Source organism: Passer montanus, unplaced genomic scaffold, assembly GCF_014805655.1.
Source record: "Passer montanus isolate IOZ18808 unplaced genomic scaffold, ASM1480565v1 scaffold45, whole genome shotgun sequence".
In the NCBI taxonomy this organism is placed as follows: Eukaryota; Metazoa; Chordata; class Aves; order Passeriformes; family Passeridae; genus Passer; species Passer montanus.
This window is the reverse complement of record NW_024369373.1, coordinates 9,843,348-9,867,664: the sequence shown is the minus strand read 5'-3', so window position 1 is coordinate 9,867,664 and position 24,317 is coordinate 9,843,348. Positions and strand designations below refer to the sequence as shown.

The 24,317-nt window shown below is 40.5% G+C and overlaps 1 protein-coding gene across 2 annotated transcripts in view; it reads left to right on the top strand.

The window, feature by feature from the left end:
- The window catches only part of NKD1 (NKD inhibitor of WNT signaling pathway 1), a 108,661-nt gene that overhangs the window by 71,882 nt on the left and 12,462 nt on the right, over positions 1-24,317 (top strand). The window contains exons 5-6 of one of the 2 annotated variants that reach the window (XM_039721519.1): positions 15,242-15,348; positions 17,945-18,040. In XM_039721519.1, the coding sequence (XP_039577453.1) occupies positions 15,242-15,348; positions 17,945-18,040 (203 nt within the window). The remainder of the gene's footprint in view (positions 1-15,241; positions 15,349-17,944; positions 18,041-24,317) is intronic. The other variant, XM_039721520.1, reaches the window with a different exon arrangement.

The following is a 24,317-nucleotide window of genomic DNA, read 5'->3' as shown; positions in this document are numbered from 1 at the left end:
CCTTCTTCCTCTTTCATTAATAACACAACAATTGAGCACGCTGGATATAGGTTCTTCAGTAGATTTGTTTACATATTACATTCCAGGTGATTTCCCAGTGCATCTCAGAGCCTTCCACTTGGCAGACTTGGAGTACTTGTGCAATCTGCTGTGGCTGTGTAGGAATGTCTCGTGCTCACACTTCCTTGTCCCCCAGTTTCTGCGCAGGAAGGATGTGCTTCATCACCCTTCACATACAGAGTAAAAGATCCCCCAATTTTTTCTTCCTGGTCCTTAGCTAGAATCATGGGTTACCAGAACTGAGTGGCTGGGGGTGGCTCTGGAAGTCACAAAAACTAGCACAGACATGAGGAGATATTTACCATTTTGTGTTGCTGGAGAAGCTAAAATGGCAGGCAGGAATTGAGCGCAGGATCAAATGGCAAGTCCCTCTACTGCCATGGAGACAAGCAGGTGGTTCAGAAAGAATCTCCCATTTGGGTGCTCAATAATGGCATCCCAGTTCTCCCTCAATTTTTCTAGGTATAAGTAAGCTTCTAATGAATTGTTCAAGAGTCCTGCTCTTGTTTTCCAGAACTTTTTTCACCTCCTTTCCCTGGACCCTTTTAGAAATTTTTGCAGCTAAAATTTGTAGACCAGGAGTGCCTTCTTATCTTGACCCCTCCATGTCTTTCTGAAATGAACTGGGGTTTCTCCATCTTTTCAATTGAGCATTTAAAAAGTTCAGAAAGTTCAGCTCAGGAAGGAACTCCTGATGCAGTCCTCTGATGCAGACTGATTGTATAAAGGGTGATTTCTTCTTGTCCCTGTACAAGCTCTTTGTAGCCCTGTGGGATGTGGCTGCCTTTTGGAGTTCACAGTGAAGTCTTGATCTTCACCTTGATACCTAACCTATTGTCCCAATTATTTATGCAATAATGTGATTTCACATGTCACTGTTCTCTTGAAAAGTATGACCTAAGTGTTTCTATTAATCAGAAATCTTGTGTATCTCTTGAGATCAATCTTGTCCTGTAGCTGTCAGAGAAGCTGCCTCTTACACTGATAGCAATCTGTTCCCTGTTTCATTTGTCAGCCAAGGGTGATGTCTTGATTATTATTCTCTCAACAGAAGACTGGAGAAGATCCAAGCCTTCCTGGTGCCTTATTTGAACATGATATCCAAAGCCCTGATGAAAGTAGTGACAGAGCTTGGCCTGAATCAACAAACCCAATTTTTTATATATGTTTCCCAAGACAGATGTTTCTAAATCCCTAGATGTAAGATGTTCCCTGTTCTGGTACCAGAAAGGACAAATTATTCAGGTCATCTTCTTGCTCATTGATATTAGAAAGCCCTCCAGCAGAGTTCAAAGCACGTGTTTTTGCTGAAAAAAGAATCTAGAAGATCTGTAAAAGGGCTACTTGTTGCACTTTTCACATATTTACAAGCCATTATGTAATTTTTAAACCAGCAATTAAAGCATTCTGTATTCAGCAAAGCAGAAAAGTAATTCATTACATTCTTAACATTGTTATATGTTTTTCAATATTTTGCTAGTGTGTGCAGTCTGTCCTTCACGTCTTCCTCCCCAGCATCTGTGGTCGAGTGGGAGCTGAGGTGTGGTTAGCAGTGCTCCAGCATGAGGAGCTGTGTTATTTTTGACTTCAATAAGAACTGATAAGCAAACAAGGAACCAATAACAAAGAATGACCTGGTGGTTTAAGGCTGCTGATCTGATGCCCAGCTCTGACAGCCTGCCTGGACCCCCCAGCTGCACGTGCTTCCACCTCCACACTGCTCCCAGACATCCCAGTGATGGGAGCACGTTGGCTTCCAGGGGGATGCTTCCCTTGGCTGGGGCTGCAGCAGCAGGGGAGGCGTGGGGGAGCATCTTTGCCCAGTGCACCCTGCAGTGGGGCTGCTGCTGTGTGAGATTACTCCCTTTCTTCTCTCTCCCCATTCAGGAAAGATTCAGTGAAGGCTTTAGTTCCTGGTATTTTCTCCAAAATTAGTAATTGGAAGAATATTTGTCGGGTTGCCAGCTCAGAGGAAGGGTGGTAAGGTATGGTACATGGGCCCAAATTGTTATAAACTTGTCAGCAAAGGAAAACTTGAACAAGCATTTTAGCTAGTTTTAGTTAACCTTCTACTTGCCTGGGAGACACTTTTTACCATACTTCATTAATCTCTTAACACTAATAAATTAATGTATTGTTCGAAGCTGAGCTGTAAATAGGTACTAAAAGGCAATTCTTTCAAATGGCATTCCTCTCTCTAGTTAATACTTTCAGATATAATAGTTCTTCATTTTCTAAAGCTTAAATAATTTTCTGTATTTTATATACATAAAATTCCAGTGTATTTATAGAAAAGGCATAGATTGTGTCTTGCACACAGGCAAATTTTCTTTATGTTGGCACCACTGTTACTACCTGTATGGTACTATTGATGCAGTCTTGGTGCTTTGCAGAAAATGATGGTCCCTTCTCTCTCGGGTTCTTAAACAGAATACCTATTTATCCCTGACATTGCAAATAGAGTGTTAATAATTCTACCTTAAAAGTGCTCTTGTGGTCAGCCTTCTGGGATGTTATATGGGAGCTCTGCATTTTAAGGACTTGCTGCTAATCCTGTGCACTTACCATAGTTTTGCTGTGCATGAGTACATGCTATGCGATCACCTCAGACTGTTGATCGCTTGCTCACTGGCTGTGTTTCTTTCAGCTCCCAAGAGGTTTCTGCTGTATCCTTTCCTACTACTCAATGTGACATGGAACAACTCTGAAAAATGTCTTTGGCCAGGGGGTGACCCGCTGGCAGCAGCCCCCATGTGTGACAAGCAGCAGGTCCCTGCTGAGGCTGGCAGCTGATAAGCTGGTTACTGTGGGTTGGAAGGAGCAGCGAAGGACGTGGGGGTGTGGGGAGGAAGGAGCAGGGGAGAGTGCCAAGAGAAAACTGCTTAGTTTGGCAGTTAGAATAAAAGTCACCAAAGAACATGAGACTGGTAGGATTAGCAGAAGTTTTCCTGTGGTTGTGCACAGATCCAGGAAATTATAAGAAGCAGGTAGGCTGCTTGCCATGAGTGGGAGGAAAATCTTACGGCATGAGGCACTTAAAAAAAAAATTAAAAAAATATAAAATTGTACAAGTGTTTCTTAACATTAGCTGTTCCAGTTGAGGGGGGTTGGTATTTGGATCAGAAGCTTTTACTTCTGGAGCTGCTGTTTCAAGTGCAGCCAGGTCAGTAGTGATGAAAGACTGTTGCCATCCGACAGTTGCCCATGGCCTGTGTGTAATGAGTTAGTGGTCTCCAGGTGTTTCCAAATGAACCTTTACAGTGTGTCTAACAGCTCCCACCCATGTTGGCAAGCAGAGCACAGAAAGGCAGTGAAAAGTGGGCTGTTAGGACACCTCAGAGGGTGAGCTTTCCTCCTCACACTGAGCTGCTGCTGTGTGGAGAGCTGTGCTCTCCTCCCCATGTCCTGCATGTTCCCTGCACAGAGCATGTCTCTCCCTTCAGCTGACGCCCCACCAGCTCCTACTGGTGCTGCCTAAGAGGCTGTGGTAGATGGTGTGTTTTGTCTATGGTTTGAGAATGTTCTGGGTTAGAATCCTCTGCATTAGGCTGGGAAGATCATACCTGCTGTAAGTAGTAGTTTCACATTGATCTCTGTGTTCAGATCATTCTACACAGCTGGAAAGTTGTTACATTGACCACAAGCAAGTTGCATGTTTGGTTCAGGAGCAGCCTAACAAGGTTGAGAATGAAGCTTCGGATTTTCTGCAACCACGTCTGTCCCTTAGAATATGATAGAGGGACGATTACAAAGTATAGTACTCAAGAAAGCCTTCCAAACTTACAAGTGGTCTATATTCTTTATGATAGCTGAAGAAATCCAAATGTTAACAGGGAAATGACAGCTACAGGACAAGTTCTTTTTTGAACCGTACCTCAAAAAAGCAAAGAGTTGATCCTTAATGAATATCTTAAATATGGAAAGCTTTAAAATAATATTATGTGCATGGTATTTATAATAATATTGGTTTTCCATGTTCTTTCCATCTACCTAAGACTGGCAACTTTTCCTTCTGCTGTGGAGAAGCTAATGCTCTTCCTGAGTGGTCATTTAAAAAATAATCAATTAACAATAAGAATATTCTTTTATTTTCAGCTCTGGGCTAATCGTGAACTAGTTTTCTAGAAGGCAAAAAGTCACCTGTTGGTAAATCTACATCTACAGATCTCTCAAGCTGCTTCCCTTGTAGCCTGTGAGAGCCAGACCATCAGGGTGAGTGTGGGAAGCAGAAGAAGGGAAGGCCAGAAGGGTGTAGCTCAGGGAGATCTCATTGAAGGCAGGAGGGCTCTTGGGTTTGCCTTTGGCACCCCAGAGGTGAGCGAGGCGTCGTGGTGGATGTTGGGCAGCAGGCTGTGGTGAGTGTCAGTGTCAGTGAGTGCAGCTCTAGGGAAGATGCCTGTGGCAGTGGAAGGTGCCCTGTGGCAGTAGAAGGTGCCCCGTGGCAATGGGTTGTGCCCCAGTGGGGCTTGCTGTGGCCTGTCCAAGCAGCCTGAAAGGGCTGGGTCAGTGCTGTGGGCTCACTGGCTGGGTGAGCGGCCACTTCAGGCTGGGCTGGGTCACTGTCACATGGAGTGCAGGGCAAGGCAGGCTGTGCACAGCTCTGCTCCAGCTGTGGGCACAGCTGGCAAACCCTACCCCAGCCAGGGCTGTCCTGCCCTCCTGCCTCAGTGTGAGCTCAGTGTGCCTGGGCAGATGGGGCACTCGGGCCCCTGTGAGAGAGGAGCCCCTGTCTGTGGGCACAGATAAAGCTGCACATGGGCAGCAGTGTAATAATGCACTTCAGCTTTGCCCCAGGACATCCACCACCAAGAACAAAGAATGAAATATGGGAACAAGTCAGGAGTTTGAAAACAATCTCTCTGGAAACATGATGAATACCAGTGGTTTCATTTATTCTGCTTGAACAAAGGTCCTTTTCTACTTTTAATTTCCCAGCAACGATTATTACCAGTTATTTTTCTTGTAGCTTTGACCACAGTTCATGGAGGTTTTATTAAACATATTTTTGAAAAGTGATTCAAAATGCCATTCTTCTCTGACTCTCTTGTGACTCTCTCTTTTCTTTTCTTTTTTTCTATTTTTGTTTTAGTCCATGTGAAGTTAGTGCATATTTCTCGTCAAAGATTTTGGACTAGATAACACTCTCATGCTGGTGTTCCTAGAATTATTCCAGTTTTTTTCCCTTATAATTGAAAGAAGTTTTGGCCTTTGATATTTCAGAAGACAACATACATGTTTCAGATCCCTTGCCTTTACATGAAACACTCCACTCATTTTTAGAAACCTTGAACACTGCATTTAATAGGCAATATGTCCTGCTGCAACTCTCCGATATTCCTGATGCAAGTTTTCTTGTGTTTCCCAGACCTGTGGCAGAGCCAGACAACTGAGCTTGAGTGCTGCCTTTGCTGGGGTTTGGTAGCTTTCTGCAGAAGGTTTTTTGTGTAGGTCATGTGCATGGTTCTGTTAAGGCCCTTCTCTCCTGCCTGTGGGGATTTCATGTCTTGGAGTGTCTCATGTGTGGACCCACATTATGACAGGATTGAATGGTTCTTGCATTTCTGGGACCGAGTTTAGGAGCAGTTGTTTTATACAGATGGCCTGCCTGATGGATGCAGAGTTAGACAGAAGGCTGAGCCTTGTGCTGGGCAAGTTTAGCCACCACAACCCTCTGAGCCTTGCAAACTCTGGGGTGTGTGGATGCAGAGCTGTGGAGGCAATTTCCATGACAAGCATGTTGCTTTGCCAGTTGCTGTTCCAAATTCAAAGTGTGTATCAGGGTGCTTTTGTGTGTTTCAACTCCACTTCTGCTGCAGTAGCTACAGAAACCCAAAGTTTTACCTCACCAGGCAGAACAAGTGCCCTTTGTTACCTAGACAGATTACAGGTTTTTCTAAAGTCTGCTCTTCATAAAAGCCCAGCTTGAACAGTGGAAATTTTGACTTGCCTCAGATACTGAGGAGACTTTTATAGTTTCAAGTAGCTCCAGGGTTATATTTTAAAAGTTGAATTTCATCACATGTTTCAAGTTTGGTGGAAAAAAAAAGACATGATATTTTTAGCAGAAAAAAGTCCCCCCACACCTTTTTTCTTAACAGATGTTTCATCTCAATCATATCCAAACCTCAAAGCACAAGTAGCAGTCAACCTTATTCTCCTGTGGAGAAAGAGATAAAATGTCATTTGTTTGGAAGACAAGCTTTTTTTTTGTAACCACAACTAGTTTGTGAGTAAAAGCAAATAATAAATGCAGCACTGTGGGGTTGTGGAAATGAACCTGAAGCAACATTTCTGCTCTTGAAAGAGCTTGGAGTCCAGCTGCTCTTGTTAGATGGAAAGTCCCAACCCCCGGTCTACAAAAAAAAAAAAAAACCAAAAAAAAAAAAAAAAAAAACCAAACCAACAAAAAAAAAACAAAACAAAAAAAAAACCAACCCAAAACTACCAGCATTCAGTTTTTTCTTGCTTTATAAATCTGATCCAGCAATCCAGGTCCCTTTTCCAATAAAACACATCATCCAGAGTTCTCAACTTTGTACCAAAAAGGATTTAAAACTGTAAAGGTAACAGCAAGAGAGGAAAGGAATAATAGTTGTAAACTGAAATATCCAGAAGTAAAAGAGCTGCTGCCCAAGGAATTTCAGAGGGCTCTGGAGGAGTGGAGAGCATTTCTGTGCCTGGCAGCCAGGGCTGCACTCAGGGCTCCGTGCTGGCACGGGAGTTGCTGAGGGAAGCCAAGGCAGCCCTGGACTCTGTGCATGAAAGATATTTTTAGGAGGGAGTTACAGTCCATCCTAAGGATGTGGAGGTATAAAGTAGAAGTGTGGTGCTGCAGACCCTTATTTTGGTATTTCAAGGAGCCTTTGAAGAGAGAGGAGCCATCCAGGTGTGGTAGGACATTGTTGGCAGAGTGGGAATCAGACCAGTCCTCTCCCTGTGCTCCTGCAGGACCCCCTGGGAGCTGCCCTGTGCCAGGCTCTGTGCCCTGCAGGGACAGCTGCCCAGCCCCTCCAGCACATACTTACTGCTGCCTGGATTTCAAGATGCTACGTCTGAAGGTGAATTCACAGTGACAGTGTCTAGGAGAATATCACAGGATCTTCCTCCAAAGGGGTGGCTCAAAGTGGGAAGCTGAATCTTGAGTTGCAAAGATGTGGGCTCTCTAGAGCAACAGGAGGAGCTGCTCCTCCTGAAAGGGTGTTCCAAATCATGCTCCAAACCATCTCCTTTTCTGTGTTTGAGCAGTATGTGGGCTTCTATCTCTGGCTGAGGTCCTTAGGCTGTACTCATTACCAATGGTGAGCAGATGCCTCCCTTTGGTCTGGGAATTGCTGTCTGATGAGATCCTATGTACTCCTCAGACTTCAGGGGTTTGGGTCAAGCCTTGATAAAATTTATTTCTCTGCATGTTTAGCAGTATGTGATGTATGATCTCAGTACTATTCCTCACCCATGCAGAAATATGACAAGGAAAAGAGACACATGTGCACATGTATATGCGTGGACTACTAATATTAATCACAATAATGCTTTCCTCTTGTTTGTGGATCATTCTCCCCATTCTCCTCCCCTCAGCCCCCAGAGTAATATGGGAATGCCTTTGAGGAACACTGAACCTGCTACTGAATATGAACTATTAGAGTTGTCAGATCTGTAACCATTCATCACAGCCAAAATAATGTTACAGCGTAGGTTGACAACACTGCTCTCTGTAACAGGTTAGTTCTGTGAGGGTCAGAGTGACATTCATCCTCATGGGAAGCAATTCTGATGAATTGAAAATTACAGTTCAGATACCTTTAGAGGTCCTGTTATCACAGTAAAGGTGGTGGAAACACATTTTTCTTATTGAACAACCAGGTTAGATGGGAGCGAGTTAATATCAAAGACTGCATTATTAATAACATTACCTACTCAGTCTTCATTTGAATAAAGGGTTATGCAGGGGCTGGGTTCTTTTCTTCTTTTCCTTTCCTTGTGAATCTCAGCGGGAAAAAATCCAAAGAGACAAAGCAAAAGCAAAGGAAATTAAAGATAGAAAATTCTATATGAATGTGCATGTCTGCAACTTACACTGAGAATGGATTTTTAAAAAGCAAAATTGTTCCTAACTAAAATCAGTGTAGGACCAGCTTTAGAGAAGAGAGGTCTTTTGTTTTAAGTCACAAGTGATCAGTTGATGTCCCCATCTGTCCATGTTCAGTAACTGAATTCAACACTTCACAGGCCCATTCAGAGCCCTGGGACATACTGCACTGTAAGAAAGTGGTAAGTGGTCCATATGACACTGACAGTTTTCACTTAAGGAACACTTACCATGTTAAATGATACAACAGACTGCATTCTGTTCGTGTGGGTTTTGATATGTCCACTGATCAAACAAAAATCTTGCTTCTGCAGGTATCATCCTGAGCTATTCTGACCAAAGCTTATGGAGATTCTTCCCTGCTTTCATCTTTTTTTTTTTTTTTAACTAGGGGTGGGGAATGAGAAATTATCTTCTTTGATCTCCAATGAGGAAGGGAAAAAAAAGGACTATTCTGTTCAGGCTTTTGGCTAACACAACAAACAGTGTTTAAATTTTAACTTTGCTTAATTAATTAGTAATTCTGTTTAGTGCTGTCTGATCTTCATCCAAAAGGTATTTTGAAGCTTGAGAACTGAACATGAAAGTGTTTTGGGTGAAGATGGTCAAGTAAGGCATTTAATCTGGCAGTTTCTGTTGATGAAATACAGCCAGTTGGGGAACTAATTGGAAAAAGAAATCATAATCTGGCAAAATTCAACAAACTCCCTCCTTTCAGCAAACTCAATCCAGATAGAGTGTGGGAAATCTAGGTTTACTGTTTATGCATGTATGAGTTACACCCTGGCTAGCAGAGAGAAACCATATTGTCTTTTGTATCTACATCTTTAGTACAAAGCTTTTTTTGCAAGGAAATAGCAAAAAAATCCACAGTGAATTTCTGCTTAGCCATTCCTCACTGTCTTAGTAGTGTCTTGTCAGTTAGAACCGTGCCTGAATATTTAAAACATATTTTGATTGTCTATTTTTGTTGAGGGTTTGGTTTGGTTGGGTTTTCTTTTTTTCTTTTTTTTTTTTTTGCAAGCTGTCACAAGGTCTGAGTCACTACTCCTCTGCTCTGTCTCTTCCTGGTGCTGGCAGTAGGTCTTGTGACATTGTGACTTCTTTTCCCCTGTGGTTTGCAGTTGAGTCTTTAATTTGTGTTCTGACTGTCAACAAGAAACCATGAAAGAGAACATGGATTCTCTCCATATTTTCAGGTTGAAATACCCAACCCAGATTGGTAGGAGGCACTTCTACAGCTTCCTCTAAATTGGTTTTGACTTGTCCCACTGGACGTAAAATGGACAATAATTTCCCTACAGTAAGTTTCAGAGAAGACAGCTTGATCTTTGTTGTTTTGGAGGGTGTGTCTAATTCATCAGCTTCAGCTTTCAGTCAGGGAAAGCTAAATACGTGTTTCTGGCACTGACCCAGGAGGAGCCTGTTTTTCTGTGTGCTTGTTCTGGTGGCTGTGGAACAGGAATGTTCCTCCCTGATCCCGTTCTCCCTGTGTTCATTTGCCACTGGAGAAGAGGGCCTTTGCTCAAGCAGGGTTATCTCCACCAGGGGTATATTTCAATCAAATCAGTGGAATAAAACAAAGTGTGCTTAATGAGGATGATGTTTCCTAATCCATGGCCTCCAGGAGAACTTAAAAGTGAAATCTGAATGTGAATGTAATTGTTAATTAAAGGACTTCTGCTCAATTTAGACTTTCAAACATGGTTGTTATTGCTCTGGTTGTTGCGCAGTCACTGAGGAATGTCAGTTATGAATGAATGTTTATTATGTTTGCAATGAGAAAAATGTTGGCAGATAACTTAGACATCAGAGACCTCAGATAAAACAATGAAATGAATTCTCTTTCTGTCCCTTTGGTTCTCATAGTCTCTAAGTCTTGCTGCATCTGCTAGGTCTGTAAATTGGAAGGGAAACCCTGACCCTGTTGATGTCCATAGAAATTTCTCTACTGGGCTTGGCCAGCTCTTGGAAGCTCAATCCCACCAGTCAAATACTGCTGCTGAAGTTCAGTTTGACCAGTATATAAGTGCTTATGACTTCCTCTCCTTGTCTTAATAGGTAATTTTTAAATTTTGCTTTTATCCTACTCTCTCACGACTCAAGTTCTAGTGTGTGGTTTGTTCTTTTCCCCATTTACAGATAATTCTGTCCCTTTGCTTCTGGTAGTAGTTTTAAGGAATTGCTGTGGAATCCACTCCATCCTAAATGAGAGGAAGGCTAATAATATTACCCTTCAAAGGTTTGGTTTCACATGTAGCAGGTGCTGACTTTCATAGGTGGCATTTTTGTCAATTCTCCAATTTTACCTTTACTCTAGTTTCTCTCAATAATGACCCTGACATGAAGACATCACTGGTAATGTCCAGTCATAATTCACCACTGTGGAATTGCACAGCTTGTCCCATAGTTCTGCTTTTTGAGTTAAGGTGATGCAACAATCACCTTTTGGAAAGGCTGTCCTACCAAGGAGGTTCTGAAGTTGTTTGTCTATTTAGCATGAGTTCTCCTAACTGCTGTGCAAAATTTGGAGTTGGTAGCCTGGACTTGGACATTGATCTGAGTTTCACCCTTTGGTTCTGGCCTCAAGATCCCGTTAATTCATCTGACTGAAATGCAAAGTATGGTTGAAAACTAGAGTGAAGTGTCCTTGTTTGAGAAGGCAGAACATTTGACAAAGCACATGTTCCTTTGCTGGAATGAGCCTTTGAGAAACGTGGCTCACACCACCTGAGTGAGGGTGAAAATTTAAACACTCACTTTTCCAGCTGAGTGCAGCTCTATTTTGGTGTTTTATTTTTTTCTCCCTTATTGTGAGATGCAGGATAGAGGCAAGAGAAAGATATTTTTTCTGCCTGAAGCTTACTATTCTAACTTCATTCAATACACAGAGCACAGGAATTGGTTTACCTAATTTCTGGGGTATTTTGGTGATTCCTAAGCAGCATTTTGAATTATTGCTCCCTTTCCTTAGGAATGAAAAAAAAAAAACACCAAACCCAAACTCTGAAAAAAAGGCTTAATTCTTCTGTGATGAGTCTTAATATCTTTAAACTGGCGCTCATTCTCTTACTCTTTTCCTCCCCCACTTCAATTATGAGCAATTGGGTGGTAGTAATTAACAATTGTAGAGAGAAACATCTGCTAATACACTTAAGCCAGTCAGTTTGTTTTTCGTGAAAGAATGGTATTTCACAATATTTCCAAGTTAATATTTTTCCTTTATTGTCTTTCCAATTTCAAATATTGTCCAGACCCATTTTTATAGTGTCTTAAGGTTATAGAAGTGAATACAAGACCATTAATAATGAACAAGGAAAGAACATAATAAAGAAAACATATGCAGTATTTCAATTCAAGAAACATTCTGTTAGGGAACATTGTTTTTGAGAGCATATGGTTATTCCCATGAGATGCAATATATATACTTTTTTTCCCCTCCAGTTGTGGATTCCCACAACAAGGGTATGTTTCTCTGTGTATTTGTCTATGTAGCACGTTCTTTTTGTCAGGACTTGTTATCTGAGCAGGGAGGTAAGTAAGTATTTTTGCACAGATGATGTATTGTATGCAGACTTAATTCTGATGACCTAGACTTTGGAAACACAAGTCTATTAATTCTCCACAGTCCTTTGAGATAGCTATCTTGTCTGGTCTGGTTTAATATCATTGGCAGAGCTGAAAGGAAGTTCACATTGTGAATGTATCTGAAACCTTGGCATGTGGCTCGCTGGTGGATCTCTGTTTACAGGCTGCCAGTTTTAACTGTCCCAAGCAGACATTCTCATTTTATTTATAAGTAGGCTCTGCATGTGTTTGTATCCCTCATGAAATTGAGCGCATGTCAATAGTCAAAACTAAGTATAGCAGCAAGATACCAAACACTTCTCCTTCTCTTCTCAGACAAAACAAGTATGTATTTTTAAATGTTCATTGGGTTTGGATAAGGCATGTAGAGATATATGCACAGACACATTATTTGATCACTTGCTAATATTATTTTGGTATCTCTATATTGCCCTTTAAAGTTTCTTCAGTTCGATTTCATTTTTCTTTGCTGAACGAAACTTGACATCAGGATGAGATCACCAGATTTTCCCATTTCATTTGAGCTCCAAAATGAGTAACTGATTTCAAAGGATAATTCCCTGGAGCAGCAAGGCCAATAACTTCTTCAGATCAAAGGTCAGCGAAGCTCAAAGAGGATAATTTCTGGCATACACTATTTAAACTCTCCCAAGGAGCGTACTGCAAGATGTATCCCCTCCTTCTCCAATAGTTGAACCCTTGTTTTTTGAGAAGACTAATTTGTCAGTGCACATTTTTCCTCTGTTACATAAATTATACATTAAAGTGAACGTGAATTATACTGAACACACAAACTGTACATCCAGAAAGGCTGTTAACCATACCAGGGGAAGGGCTGCTCCTTCAGCAGAAGGTGGCTCTGTCCTGTTCCTCTCTGCAGCACCTGCTGGGCTCTGGTGCTCGGTGCTAATGCCAGCGGCTTTCAGCTCAGTGCACGGTGGTGGGAAGGAGAGAATGCTCTGTTAGACACTTTGTTCTGACAGAAAACCCAGCAAAGGGCACTGTGGCAGGGAATAGCCACCTCCTGCAGGATCTGCCTCACAGTGCTATGCCTAATTCAGTCTGCCATGCCATTGCCATTTGGGATTGTCATGAGGGATACTGACACTCAACAGATAAAAGACAACTGTAGGAGTCTTTTGGCCATTGTGTACTTTTAAACATTTAAAGGAATGTGTGATAACAAGAGTGGATATATTTTTCCAAATGGCTGTTCACTGTCCCAAAGAAGCTTAGAGGTCATACCAGTCCATCTTTCATTTATTTCACATTCCTTAGAGCAAGACTGGGAGGGATTACAAAAGCCTCTTTTACAGAAGTTTTTATCAAGTTATAACTGTGCTTGTGAAAAAACAGTCACTGGTGCAGATGAGGCACTGAAAATCTAGGGTGTGTCTAATAGTTATGAAGAACCATTATCAGTTTAACTGCCCTTGTTATGAAGACCCAGGTTACTTTTTCATTTCTTGTTGATTTTTAGAATGAAGCAACAAGGCTGGATTGAAGTAGACAAACAAATGTTGTCTTTTGTTGTATGGGGGTCTTTTTGTCACCTTAGCTTTGAACTTCTAGGAATGTAGAGTTATATTCAAAGGGCAAAGTGAGTGTAAAGCAAACAGCATTTGTCAGATATACTTCAAAGTTATGTATTAGAAACAATATTTATTTTAATACCTGTCTTACCTGTTATAAACACTATACAAAAGCCTCCTAAGAAACAGTCCCTGCTCATCCAGTAACATCAGCTTAAAAGAATCAGGGAAGAAACTGCTGTGAAGCAGCTTTGACTTCCTTTGTCTGACCTTCCTACTTAGCTTATGTTTGGTGTAAGGAATCCTAACATTACTTGGAGTAGAAATCAAAGCATATCAACATGTCAGTATGTGTACAGTAAACACTATCAAATTGGTATAATGCAAATTATGTGTGTGTATTGAGGAGCTAGTGTTAGTATAACCTCAAAACCACCAAAGGTCAAAGCGTTTCAAATTTATTCCCTTTTCTTTACTGTACATCCATCTTATATAGCATACCACAGTTTTGAAAACAAACAAACAAAAGTAATGTTAAATTTAGACAAACAAATGTAATGCAGTGTGACAACGTGAATGTTGGGGCAGAAATCTTCTGGAATTTCTGAGAGTATGAAGCTATGGTAATGGGAGTTGTAAGAGTTTTATTTTGGTTTTGGAGGTTTGTTTTTGGTTTTTTGTTGGTGTTGTTGGTTGGTTTCTTGAAGCTTATTTTTTCTATTGTAAACATGAAAGAAAGTCCTGGAAAATGGCTAATGAAGTATCTTAAGTTGCAGCATGTTAGTGACTTGCTTTCCTGGAAGAATGTTTGGGAGGCGCCTCAGCAGTGTGGAACACCAGGAGAGCCAGTAAACCCAGTCTGAAATGGGTCACCCTGAACTGGAGGGGATCATGTCACCTTTTTTGTAAGGAATCTGATTTGATTGAACTGGCACTTAATGAGATGCTACTGCCAAAGGCATCCCCAAGAAACAGCTCCTAACATAGCATTAGGAAAAAGGCTTTGGATAGATGCAAATGCTGCAGTGCAACAGAAGAAAATGCTGACTTTAGGACCTGTGGTTTTGCAACTTTGCTGGGTTTTGGCGAGTTGGAAGGATTGCTGCTATATGTAATGGAGTGTGGGCATAACGTTGGCAGAGGTGTGTGGATGTGTAAAAAATCACGTCTAAAAGTCTGAGAGTAGGGTTAAAAAGTTTGTGTATATTTTCATAATGCTAATGAAGATAGAATTAGTTTTCTCCAGATACAGGGTTTCATCATGTGCAAGGCTGAATGGCCCTGCAGAAGCCAAGGGAGCAGCTATTTTGTTCTAGGCATTTGTCTTTTCATCCATTTGAGCAGCATATATCTTTCTGTTATATATCTGATATATGTTATGATATGTTGTGATAGATATTAATATTGATGTTCTTTATGAGTGCTATTGATTTATGCAAGTGCCTGATGTTTTAACTTGAAACTTGAGTGAAATATGCTATTTCATGCATTGAAAAAATGCAGCTTAACCTTTTTGGCAGGTAGTGTTGCCTTCTTGGAAGGTGCTAAGCTTCATGTGTGTTTGAAGAGTGGAACTGGAACAGAATGAGGGTTTTATTTCAGCTTCATTACTTCACTCACTGCTGGTGAATGTGATGGGTTTTTGCAATATGTCAGAAACTTTCAATATTTTGCAAATTATTCAACTTATTTGCAGTAACAGTTCTGCTATTTTATATTCTCATAATACTGTGTTTGAACTTCCTGTGACTCTAGTGATGTTTGTAGGAGAGGCTGTGTACCAAAAGCTGTTGGTAGATTGTCTGCTGAAATTATCCCAGATGTGTAGTGAACACAAAAGCAAATCAAGTATAATGATCCTCTCATACAAGTTTGCTGATATCAATTTCACCCTAAATATAAAGACAGATTTGCAAATATGAGACTGCTTTGACATTTCCTTATAAGCATTTTTTCTTAAATATGCTTTTCGCAGTGGCTTTGCCTCCAGAGAAGACAGATGGAGTTTGCAGTGGAGATGAAAAGAAAGCAGAAAAAGAAAGTGACACACGCACAAGTTCCAAGAAGCAACTGAAATTTGAAGTAAGTCCTTTGTATTTTAAAGTTTCACTGTACTGACATAATTATGGTAGAAAAATAACCTGTGGACCAAATAGTGTCATCTGATGCATGTTTATTGCTCCCAGTGTTTGTAGTGGGTACAGGAGGCAGCAGAACTGGCACAAATCAGTGCCTTACTGTCAGTGCTCCAAATGAGGTGATTAGTGACACTTATTTCTAGGTTTGGAGAGAATCAAATGATAGTTATTTCTCTGCAGGATCTGAAATGTATAGTAAGAAGAAGCTTTCAGTTTAACCTTTTATTTATTAGGCCAGCTACTGTATTATCAAATCTTCAAATTGACTTTCATGCACTATTGCACTTGGTTAAATCTGTCTAATGTAAAAGATGTCTGTGAAAGCTTCTGCAATGATTGATCTTCAGTGCCCAGGTCTCCAAAGTGAAATAACCCTGACCTGCTGTGTGGGAAATCCATCTGGTCACATGGCAGGAGGATGAGGGTCATGAGTCCTATGGGCTATTTCCTTGTAGGCTTGCATCTGTATAACATCATATAACTGTCAGACACTGTGTGCAGTTGGCAGGTTTTGTTTCTGTAGGGAGTGTTTTCATTAATATGAGTATGGAAACATGCAGTCACCCAGCTAGTGGGTTGTCTGTCTTGGTGAGGAGGAAGATATTCTGGCACCAGCAAAAAACAGCACAAATATTCATGTCTGCACTCCAGGCTTTTGGTGCTGTCAGCCTCTCTAAGCAATGAGCTTTGTGTTTCCTCAGTTTCAAAGACCATGCAGGCACCTTTCTTTTGGTGCTGTCAGCCTCTCTAAGCAATGAGCTTTGTGTTTCCTCAGTTGATGTTTCAAAGACCATGCAGGCACCTTTTGTAATGGCTGGAGTGTTCTCTTCCTTCTCAGTCTGGTACCATTTCATATTTTATTGTTTTAAAGCAGATTAGGGTGAGGTAGGTTTCCCATGTGTAGTTCAAGTGTTGCTTTTGTGCCTTCTGGGGAGGTGACTTTTCTTTTGTCCTAGGTTTGGGTTTGTTTTTTTTTCCCATAGCTATAACTCTTTTTCTAGGCCTATTTTATATTCTACCTCAAGTAGCAGACATTTGCAGACAGGAAAGGCATGATAAATTGCAGTTAACAGTGCCTTGACATTTGAACGTTGGAGGACACCTGTCAACATGGATGGTGCCAGAGGAGCTGGAACTCCACAGTACCAGCAAAGTCTGTGCTTGTTCCCAAGTAGTTCTTGGCATGCCATAAAGGTTAGCACTTGGTTCTAGGCACCGTGACTAATGCACGGAAGGTTTCCATGGCTCTTAACTAAGCAGAGCACATCCTCACATAAAGATGTTATGTTAGGCAATGTGGGACAGGGAAGTATTAATATGTGGCAAGAAACCAAGTATTGATATTTTTTTCCCTTGTTCTACAAATGAAAGTTTTCCAGCAATGTAAGCTGGGAGCTAAGAGACTGTAAATGCTTCAAAGGTATAAAAGAATCAGAAACGGGAGTGCTGCGACAAGAGGTCTAAACCTGAGGTGAAAGTGATTTGGCTTTTAAAGGTGCCAGGAATGTTTATGTAATAGGAAACTGTGTTTCCACAGTGGAGTGTGGGGCACTTGGCAGCTCTCAGCCGGGCTTGTTACAACTGAGAGGAGGCTGCCTTTGAACTCGGCAGGGGACGGGGTGCCCATAACTGCTGTAGGGAATTGGTTTCAAGTCGGAAGATCAACCAGGTGTTTTGAGGTCTATCATGCTGAAGCTATTTGGGGCTGTTTATTTTACTTGCATACAGTGACTTTTATTTTAATTGCACTGTAACTTCTCTGTTTTGCCTTTTTGTGGTTCTGGATAATTCTGATTGCACATGCCTTGAGAGGCAGCAAACGATTTGCACCCAGGTGACTGGAGTCAGTCAAAGTGCATCCTTTGTTCTTGGTTTTGGTTTGGGGATTTTTTTTCCCATTAACAAATTGATTCTCTCAGGTTTCCACAGATCACACTCTCACTAACAGAAGCATAGTGAAAACAAGGCGCAGGCACTACTCCCAGGTTGTTCTTGACAGTTCCAAGGCAGGCTCTGTTTGAGGAGCTTCAGTGGTGTGATATTGTACTGCACTAACTCTGACAACCTTTGCCCATCAAATATCAGTGTTGAGAACAGTTCTCACTGGTGGGAATCTGTGTCCATATTGCGTTAATCCTTACTCCTGGCCCTGTGGTTTGTCGCCTCTCTCTGTCAGTCTGCTTCTCTTGTCTTCCTCTTCCTGAGTTAAGCGTAATTTTCCTTCTCACATTTTTATGGGGAGTCTTACCATGTTTCAAGAGCTTCAGGGAATAGTATTCTTGTACCTTTTCCTCTTTTCTACAATGAAGTAGAAAGCAAGTTGTGAATTCCCTGAGGTGTAGCCCGGAGAGTTAGGCGTGTTGTGTGATTATGATGGGACCTCTGTTGTGATGGACAGAGACCTCTCTGGGACATACCCCGAGAGCTTCCCCCCACAAGGGAGGAAGGAAGGAAGAAAGCAAGCAGTCTCCTGCAGAGAGTCTCTTCTGCAAACAGGCCTTTTGCTTTAGGTAATCAGCTGCTCTTTGCATGTTTCTTAGGAATTGCAATGTGATGTGTCTGTAGAGGAAGATAACAGGCAAGAATGGACCTTCACACTGTATGACTTTGATAACAACGGAAGAGTCACACGTGAGGTAAGCAAAGTACAGCTGCCCCTTTATGTGCAGCACTTGCTAACAAGAGAAGTGTTTTATAACAGGAACATTTTTTCTACTATGAAGTAGAGGTGTCCTGCCAACTTAAACAGCAGTTTCCATGGACCCTTCCCTCCTAGAAACAATCCCACCACTAGTTTGCTGTTTTCAGATCTACTGTACCGTTTTTTAAGCTGGTTGTTGTTTAATACCTGAGATGAGCCTTTAAAAAATAGTACTGGCATTTGAGGAGGAAAAAGATCTGAAACAACTGAACAGCTAAACACATTGTCAAAATAAACCCCTGCAAATGTATATTGTTCTGGCTTCTCTCCTGCTTTTCAGAGTTAAGCTAACCAAATAGCAAGCGTGCTTGCTGACATTCTTTCCAGCAGTACTAACTATACTTTTCTATTGTTTTTATGAATATTGGGCTGATCTCTGCATTTTCCCTCCAAGTATAAATAACACTGATGATGTTTTCTGGAGGACCATGAAGAATAGCTGTCAAAGCATACCTGTGTGTATTTTTTATTATCAGGATGTCTTCAAACCAAATAAGAGGATGTATAGATTAGGATATAGTCCTTTTGAGAACTATTTCTGGCCAAATTGAGTAATATTTCTTCTAGAAGAATGACTTTTACTTGGGATTTATGCCGTGTGCTGTTCATTGATTTTTGTGATGTGTGTTTACTGGCTCCCATGGCTTTAGATAATCAACTGAAAATCAAAGGCTCTTTTCTCTCTTAGATCTAATGCTGGTGTCTGTGACAATTGCTAAAAACTGTTTGAAAGCAATAGGGCAAATACTGAAAGTGTAGTGGCCTTGGACACCAAAAAGTCTGAAGCAAATTTCTTTTGACATTGCCAAATGTGGTGGTTGTTCAGTATTTTTAACATGTATTTGAACATCATTGCAAGGCTATTTTTATTGTCTGTACTCTGATAGTGCTTTGAATAGTCAAGTGAAATCTGTGCCCCTCATGCACAAGAACAAGCAGATGGAAAGTTGCAGGCTAAGTCCAGAGTTTCAGATAGGAAGAAGAGATAGAGAGGGCAAGAAGGACGGGTGAGGTGGGGAAGTAGTGTTTGTTAATTTTTGTGGAACAGAGATTAGTAAAATGAAATAACTTGCTTGAAGTCTCACAAGAACCTAGTGGCAGATAGAACCCAGGTCTTTCAAGACCCAAGGCTAAGTCTTCATTACAAGATTATTGTGACTCTCAGAAATAGGGGAAAAACACACAAAACCCAAACCCACACACATGGGTGTCTTTTACATTCAGGCATGGAATTCCCATTAATGTCAGTGGGGGTTCCATGTGCTGAACATAATGAGAATATGCTTTCAAGTATGTACACAATAATTACTTGTGATTATGTGGTACACCAAGGAGCTTAATTTGACTGTACTTTGCGAATATGTTACGGCCAAATTCTACCTCTCCCTGCTGCAAGAGCAGACTACAGATTAACTGAAACCAAATCTGTGCAGGGATTGAATATTATATTGCTCTGAGGTCTGGAGGTTGCTACATTGAGGCTTGAACCTGTGCCAAAAAAAATTCTTTTCAACCAAGGGACCAAATAGGTTGATAATTTTCAGCTCTTTACATGTGACCAAAGATAGAAACAAGTAGTATGCACCATTCCAAATCTTCCCCTTTATCTCACACACACCTTTTGCAAACTATTCCATTTGTATAAGCCATCTTCTTGGTTATCTTCTGTTGAATCCAGGTGCAATTTTTGAGGGTTTTTTAAATCAAGAATGACCAACAATAGCAGCTCATAGATAATCCTGGCCACAAAAGAGGAATTTTAGTCTCTTAATATGACATAGAATTTCTTGTTCTCTTGGCCCCTGGGAGATGGGCAGACATAGTGTGCCTGATACTGTCCTTTTCCTGTTCCAGCAAATGACTTAACGAGGGGGAACATTAAACATTTGAATAGTTTCAATTAAAATTAATAAGAGAAATGTTTTCAGTTAAAAGTATGTGAAGTACATTGCTGGAGCAGGGACAAAATGGGCAGTCTGAGGAAGAGACAGATCTGTACTAGTGCCCTTTAGTGAGCTGATGAAAATGCATTCAGAACCAGTCAGCTTTTCTTAACAAAGGTCCAGTGTTCTGGTGAGAAAAGCTTAATACGGACCTTTTCTCCTTCTTGGAAAATTTCCCTTTAATGTCTCCTGGATTTTATATCTGGATTTAACAGAGAGATTTTTTCAGTTAGTTTTTTACCTGTAGACCTGGAGGTGCTTTGCAAAAAGAAGTCAGCATTATTCTTGCTTTTCACCATGTTGTAAAAGTGAGACAGTGCAAAAGAAGTGGCTTGCCCACCCACATCCACTTCATTTAATTCCAAATCATTGTGTTTAAAACCTTGTACCTCGTGTCCGGAGAGTCTCCAAATGAATCCAGTGTTAAAATAAGTTTGTGAGACACACATAGGTGGGGAGCCATTTTACTGATGGACTGAATGGGCTTTTTCATTCAAATGTATAAAAATTGTAAATAAGGTGTGTATTTAGTTGATACAACTTCCCTTGGGTTCTGCAGAATGACAGATTACTTCTAGAGCATTCAAATTCCATTTTAGTGAAATTGCTCCTGGATTGAACAATGTCTTCAGAACTTAATGCTGCTTTGATTTCCTCCTAGAGTCTGTATGACTTATTCTATAGTCCTTATAATTAGAAATTCACATCTAGTCATGCTTCTTGATGGGATAGACCCATTATGAAAGCACAGTTATTGGGATGGCAAATTATAAATTAACATCACTGTATGTTATTAAACTTCTGCTTTTTCTGTCATAAAGATGACCAGTTCTCAGTCCTTTTTGGTTTAGTGAGAGATAACTTCTCCTGCTGTAATATGTATATTTCAAAAGTTGGCTAATAACACTTCCCTTCATTCCATAAGCCGTAAGAGGACAATTCATTATGTACAGCAGGCCTTTTTAGAACTGACAGCTGCGCTGTAATTATCTTCACATGAATATTTGTAATCGGACTTGAAACTTGGATAATTGAACTAATGTTTTTTGATCTGTGAGGTTTTATATTGAGCTCTCTGAATGTAATTATGCTTCATAAACACCAGCTTTTTTTTTTTTTAACCAGTTCTTCCTTTTAAAATTGAGTTTCTTTGGTGAGCGGCTGCACAGGAATATGCACACGAGAAAGTTGCTTGTCAGGAAAAAACAAACAAAAAAAAAAAAAACAAAAAAAAAGAGAAATTTCTTCTAGAGCAGCTTTTGAGCAGATAGCAAGTGAAGTTCCAAAATATTTAAAAAAAAAAAAAAAAAAAAAAAAAAAAAAATTTCTTCTAGAGCAGCCTTTGAGCAGATAGCAAGTGAAGTTCTTTTTGTGTTCCAAATAAGAATGATTCAAAAATGTATGTGATCAAACAGAGCTGATGTTGCAATAAAAACATCCTGCTGTATGTAGAAATCAGGCTACAAACAAAGTACAAATGAGACATTTGTATTTATCTTTTTCCAAGGGAAAAGTAATGAACTGATATTGATGTTTCTCTTCATGCATTTTTAATGCTAAAATTGTTCTTTGTATCTTACATTAAATACCCAATTTTTCCTCTTATGTTTCCTTTGTGACTTGTTCTTTCCCTTTTTAGATTCTTTTACTCCTATACTCTGATGAATAAAAAAGGTTTGAGTTTATATCTGCATTCAGAGCTCAGCACCAAGTCACTGACTCGGGGAAGGGCATTGGCATTTTTGGGGCAACCATTTATCAGCCTGACCCTTACCTTGAAATCTGTTGGTTTGCACTGTGTTTGTACTAACTCAGGATATAGAAAGAACAGTGAAACCAATGGACAGAGCAGCAGTGCCTGTCTGTATCTATGGCTGTCATTTCAGTCATTAGAAATGATGGCTTCATGTCAGATAGAAATATTAACAAAAAATATAACTTTCTCTCTTGGTTTTGAGGGGAGTCAAAGAATTCTCTCTCAGGCAAGCTACAAAGAGCCAAGCTGAATCTTTCAGTTTTATTAAACTCTTTGGTTTTGGGGGTGTTCTCTGGGGCTTTTTGTTTGTGTCATTCTGTTAAATTAATTCTAATGGAAAAATTATCAGTGTCTTCTACAAAAATCTCTAATTTGCTAACTAGTCTTTGATGATAATCTATACTAATATGGGAAAAATAAGGTTATCCCTGTACTACTAATATTCCTTAAAAACAAAAATAATCCCTGGAATAGGGGCTTTCTCAGTCTCACATATGTTCTGTAAGGAATGAGGAATACTTCAGTGCTCTCATTCTTTTTTCAGACTCATTGGTTCCTCTGAATGTTATAAATTACTGTTAATCTCCTACTGGAGATCCATAAAGTATTCTGCAGATAGATGTGTGAATGCAGCATACATGTGTGGATTTAACGAATGGAAATATTTTGGGCAATCTATTAAGTTTTCTCTTGTTAATACATTTTGTTGCATTGTCTGTTTGATAAAGAAGATGGGATTTTCACCCTGGAAAACCACCTGTGGTCTTCAATAAGCAAAAGACAGATAAATCTGGGTATGGCACATGCTGGCTCTTTGGATGCTACTCAAGGAGCATTTGTTGTCCTCTCTGTGGAAAAATATCATAGTTCCAGTTTTTGTACTGTGTTAACCTAGAGATCCCAGCAGAAATCCTGCATACCAGAAGCCCCTCAGAAGTTAGAGTCATGCAGAATATTTCCCTCTAAATACAATCCATTTGCTGTGAAGGAAATTGAAGGAAAGAAATATTTTTGTTCATTCTTGTTTCTCTTTACCCATTTAATATACTAGTCTAAAAATACACTTTTAGTGGGGGAAGGACCAAGCAGTCTAAAACAAAACAGTTGCAAAATACCATGATTTGTACAACTCATAATTCATTGCACATAAAAGTTTGATTCTTTGGTAGGTGGGCTCTGAGTCATGCTGGTTTATGTATCAGACAAGAGGAACATTTAACTAGGTTTTATTCTTGATTTTTGATGCTAAATTTCTTGAGGATGGTGAAATGCACAGCCTGGTGTGTAGAAAGTAAAGCTGTGTCGGTGGATTTAGGCAGTTTTTAAATGAATTTAAATACAGATAATGTTCAGTGGGACAGCTTTCAAGGGAAACAAGTCTGCTGGCAGGCTGCTGGAAGATGAAAATACTTTTGGGGTAAATATACATGTAACTATAAAATACAGAGTGTGTAACTTATATCTTAATGGTCTATTGCTACCAATTTGACAAGAAACCATTATCATATTAGCTGCCAAAACAGGGCTGTGAGAAAGGAATTTTAGTCACAGTTCAAATTTCATTGACAAAGACCATTCTCAGTCGATCGGTGCCTCAGAAATTCAGGTGTTACAATTGTGAAATAGTAATTGTGAAGCAACAGGAGGCTCAAGCTTCCTTGTAGCTGGTACCTGCTCAGCCAGGACTGTGGTACATGAGACAGAATAACCCAAGCAGCCTTGTTTGACCAAATCAGAACTGTCAATTTGCTGAAATTCCCAACCCCAAATTAGGACCACAAGTAAATGAATCCTGTAATCAAAACGTTGTTGTCAGTATTTAGAAGATCAGCATGAGCACTGAGTGGTTGCTCATGGCTGTCCCTAACCTCGGTCTTGGGACACATCCAGTGTGGCCACCACGTTCCTGCAGTGCCAGAATGCAGAGCACTTCAGGCTGCATGTTAAACACATAACAAAATGCAGAGGCAGCAGTGTGGAAGTCCACAAGGGTGCTGAGTGTCATTTCACAGCCTGGACACTAATTTGGGTTAATTTAGGCCTGTTGGGCTGAGGCATGCAGCTTGTCCTGATGTGAGATGCATGTGCACATATTTGTGATTTGCCAAGTATGTGTCACACAAATGCCATGTTTTTCCTTCCCTTTGGGAGTACTTTTTAAACTGCTGAGTCAAGCAGCTTGTTGAGAAAGACCCTCACAGAACACAAGGGGCAGATTGTCAGCCAGTTAGCAAGTTAGACCTCAGCCCTGAAAAAAAATCATGTCAAAGGACAGTGGGGGATTTTTTGTCTTTGGTTATTGAAGCCAAAATAGACTAGATGTACAAACATCTGGCTTTACAAATATCTGGCATAGCTGAAAAAAGGAAGAAAGGCAGATTATTGTGAGTGGAAGAGTTGATAATAACCTCTTGATAGCAGCCTTGGGTGGAAAGATGACATGTTGGCTAACCAAGACTTGTCCAGGAATGCATGGGAAAAGCCCCATTCACCCACATGCTGAGTGTATGGAG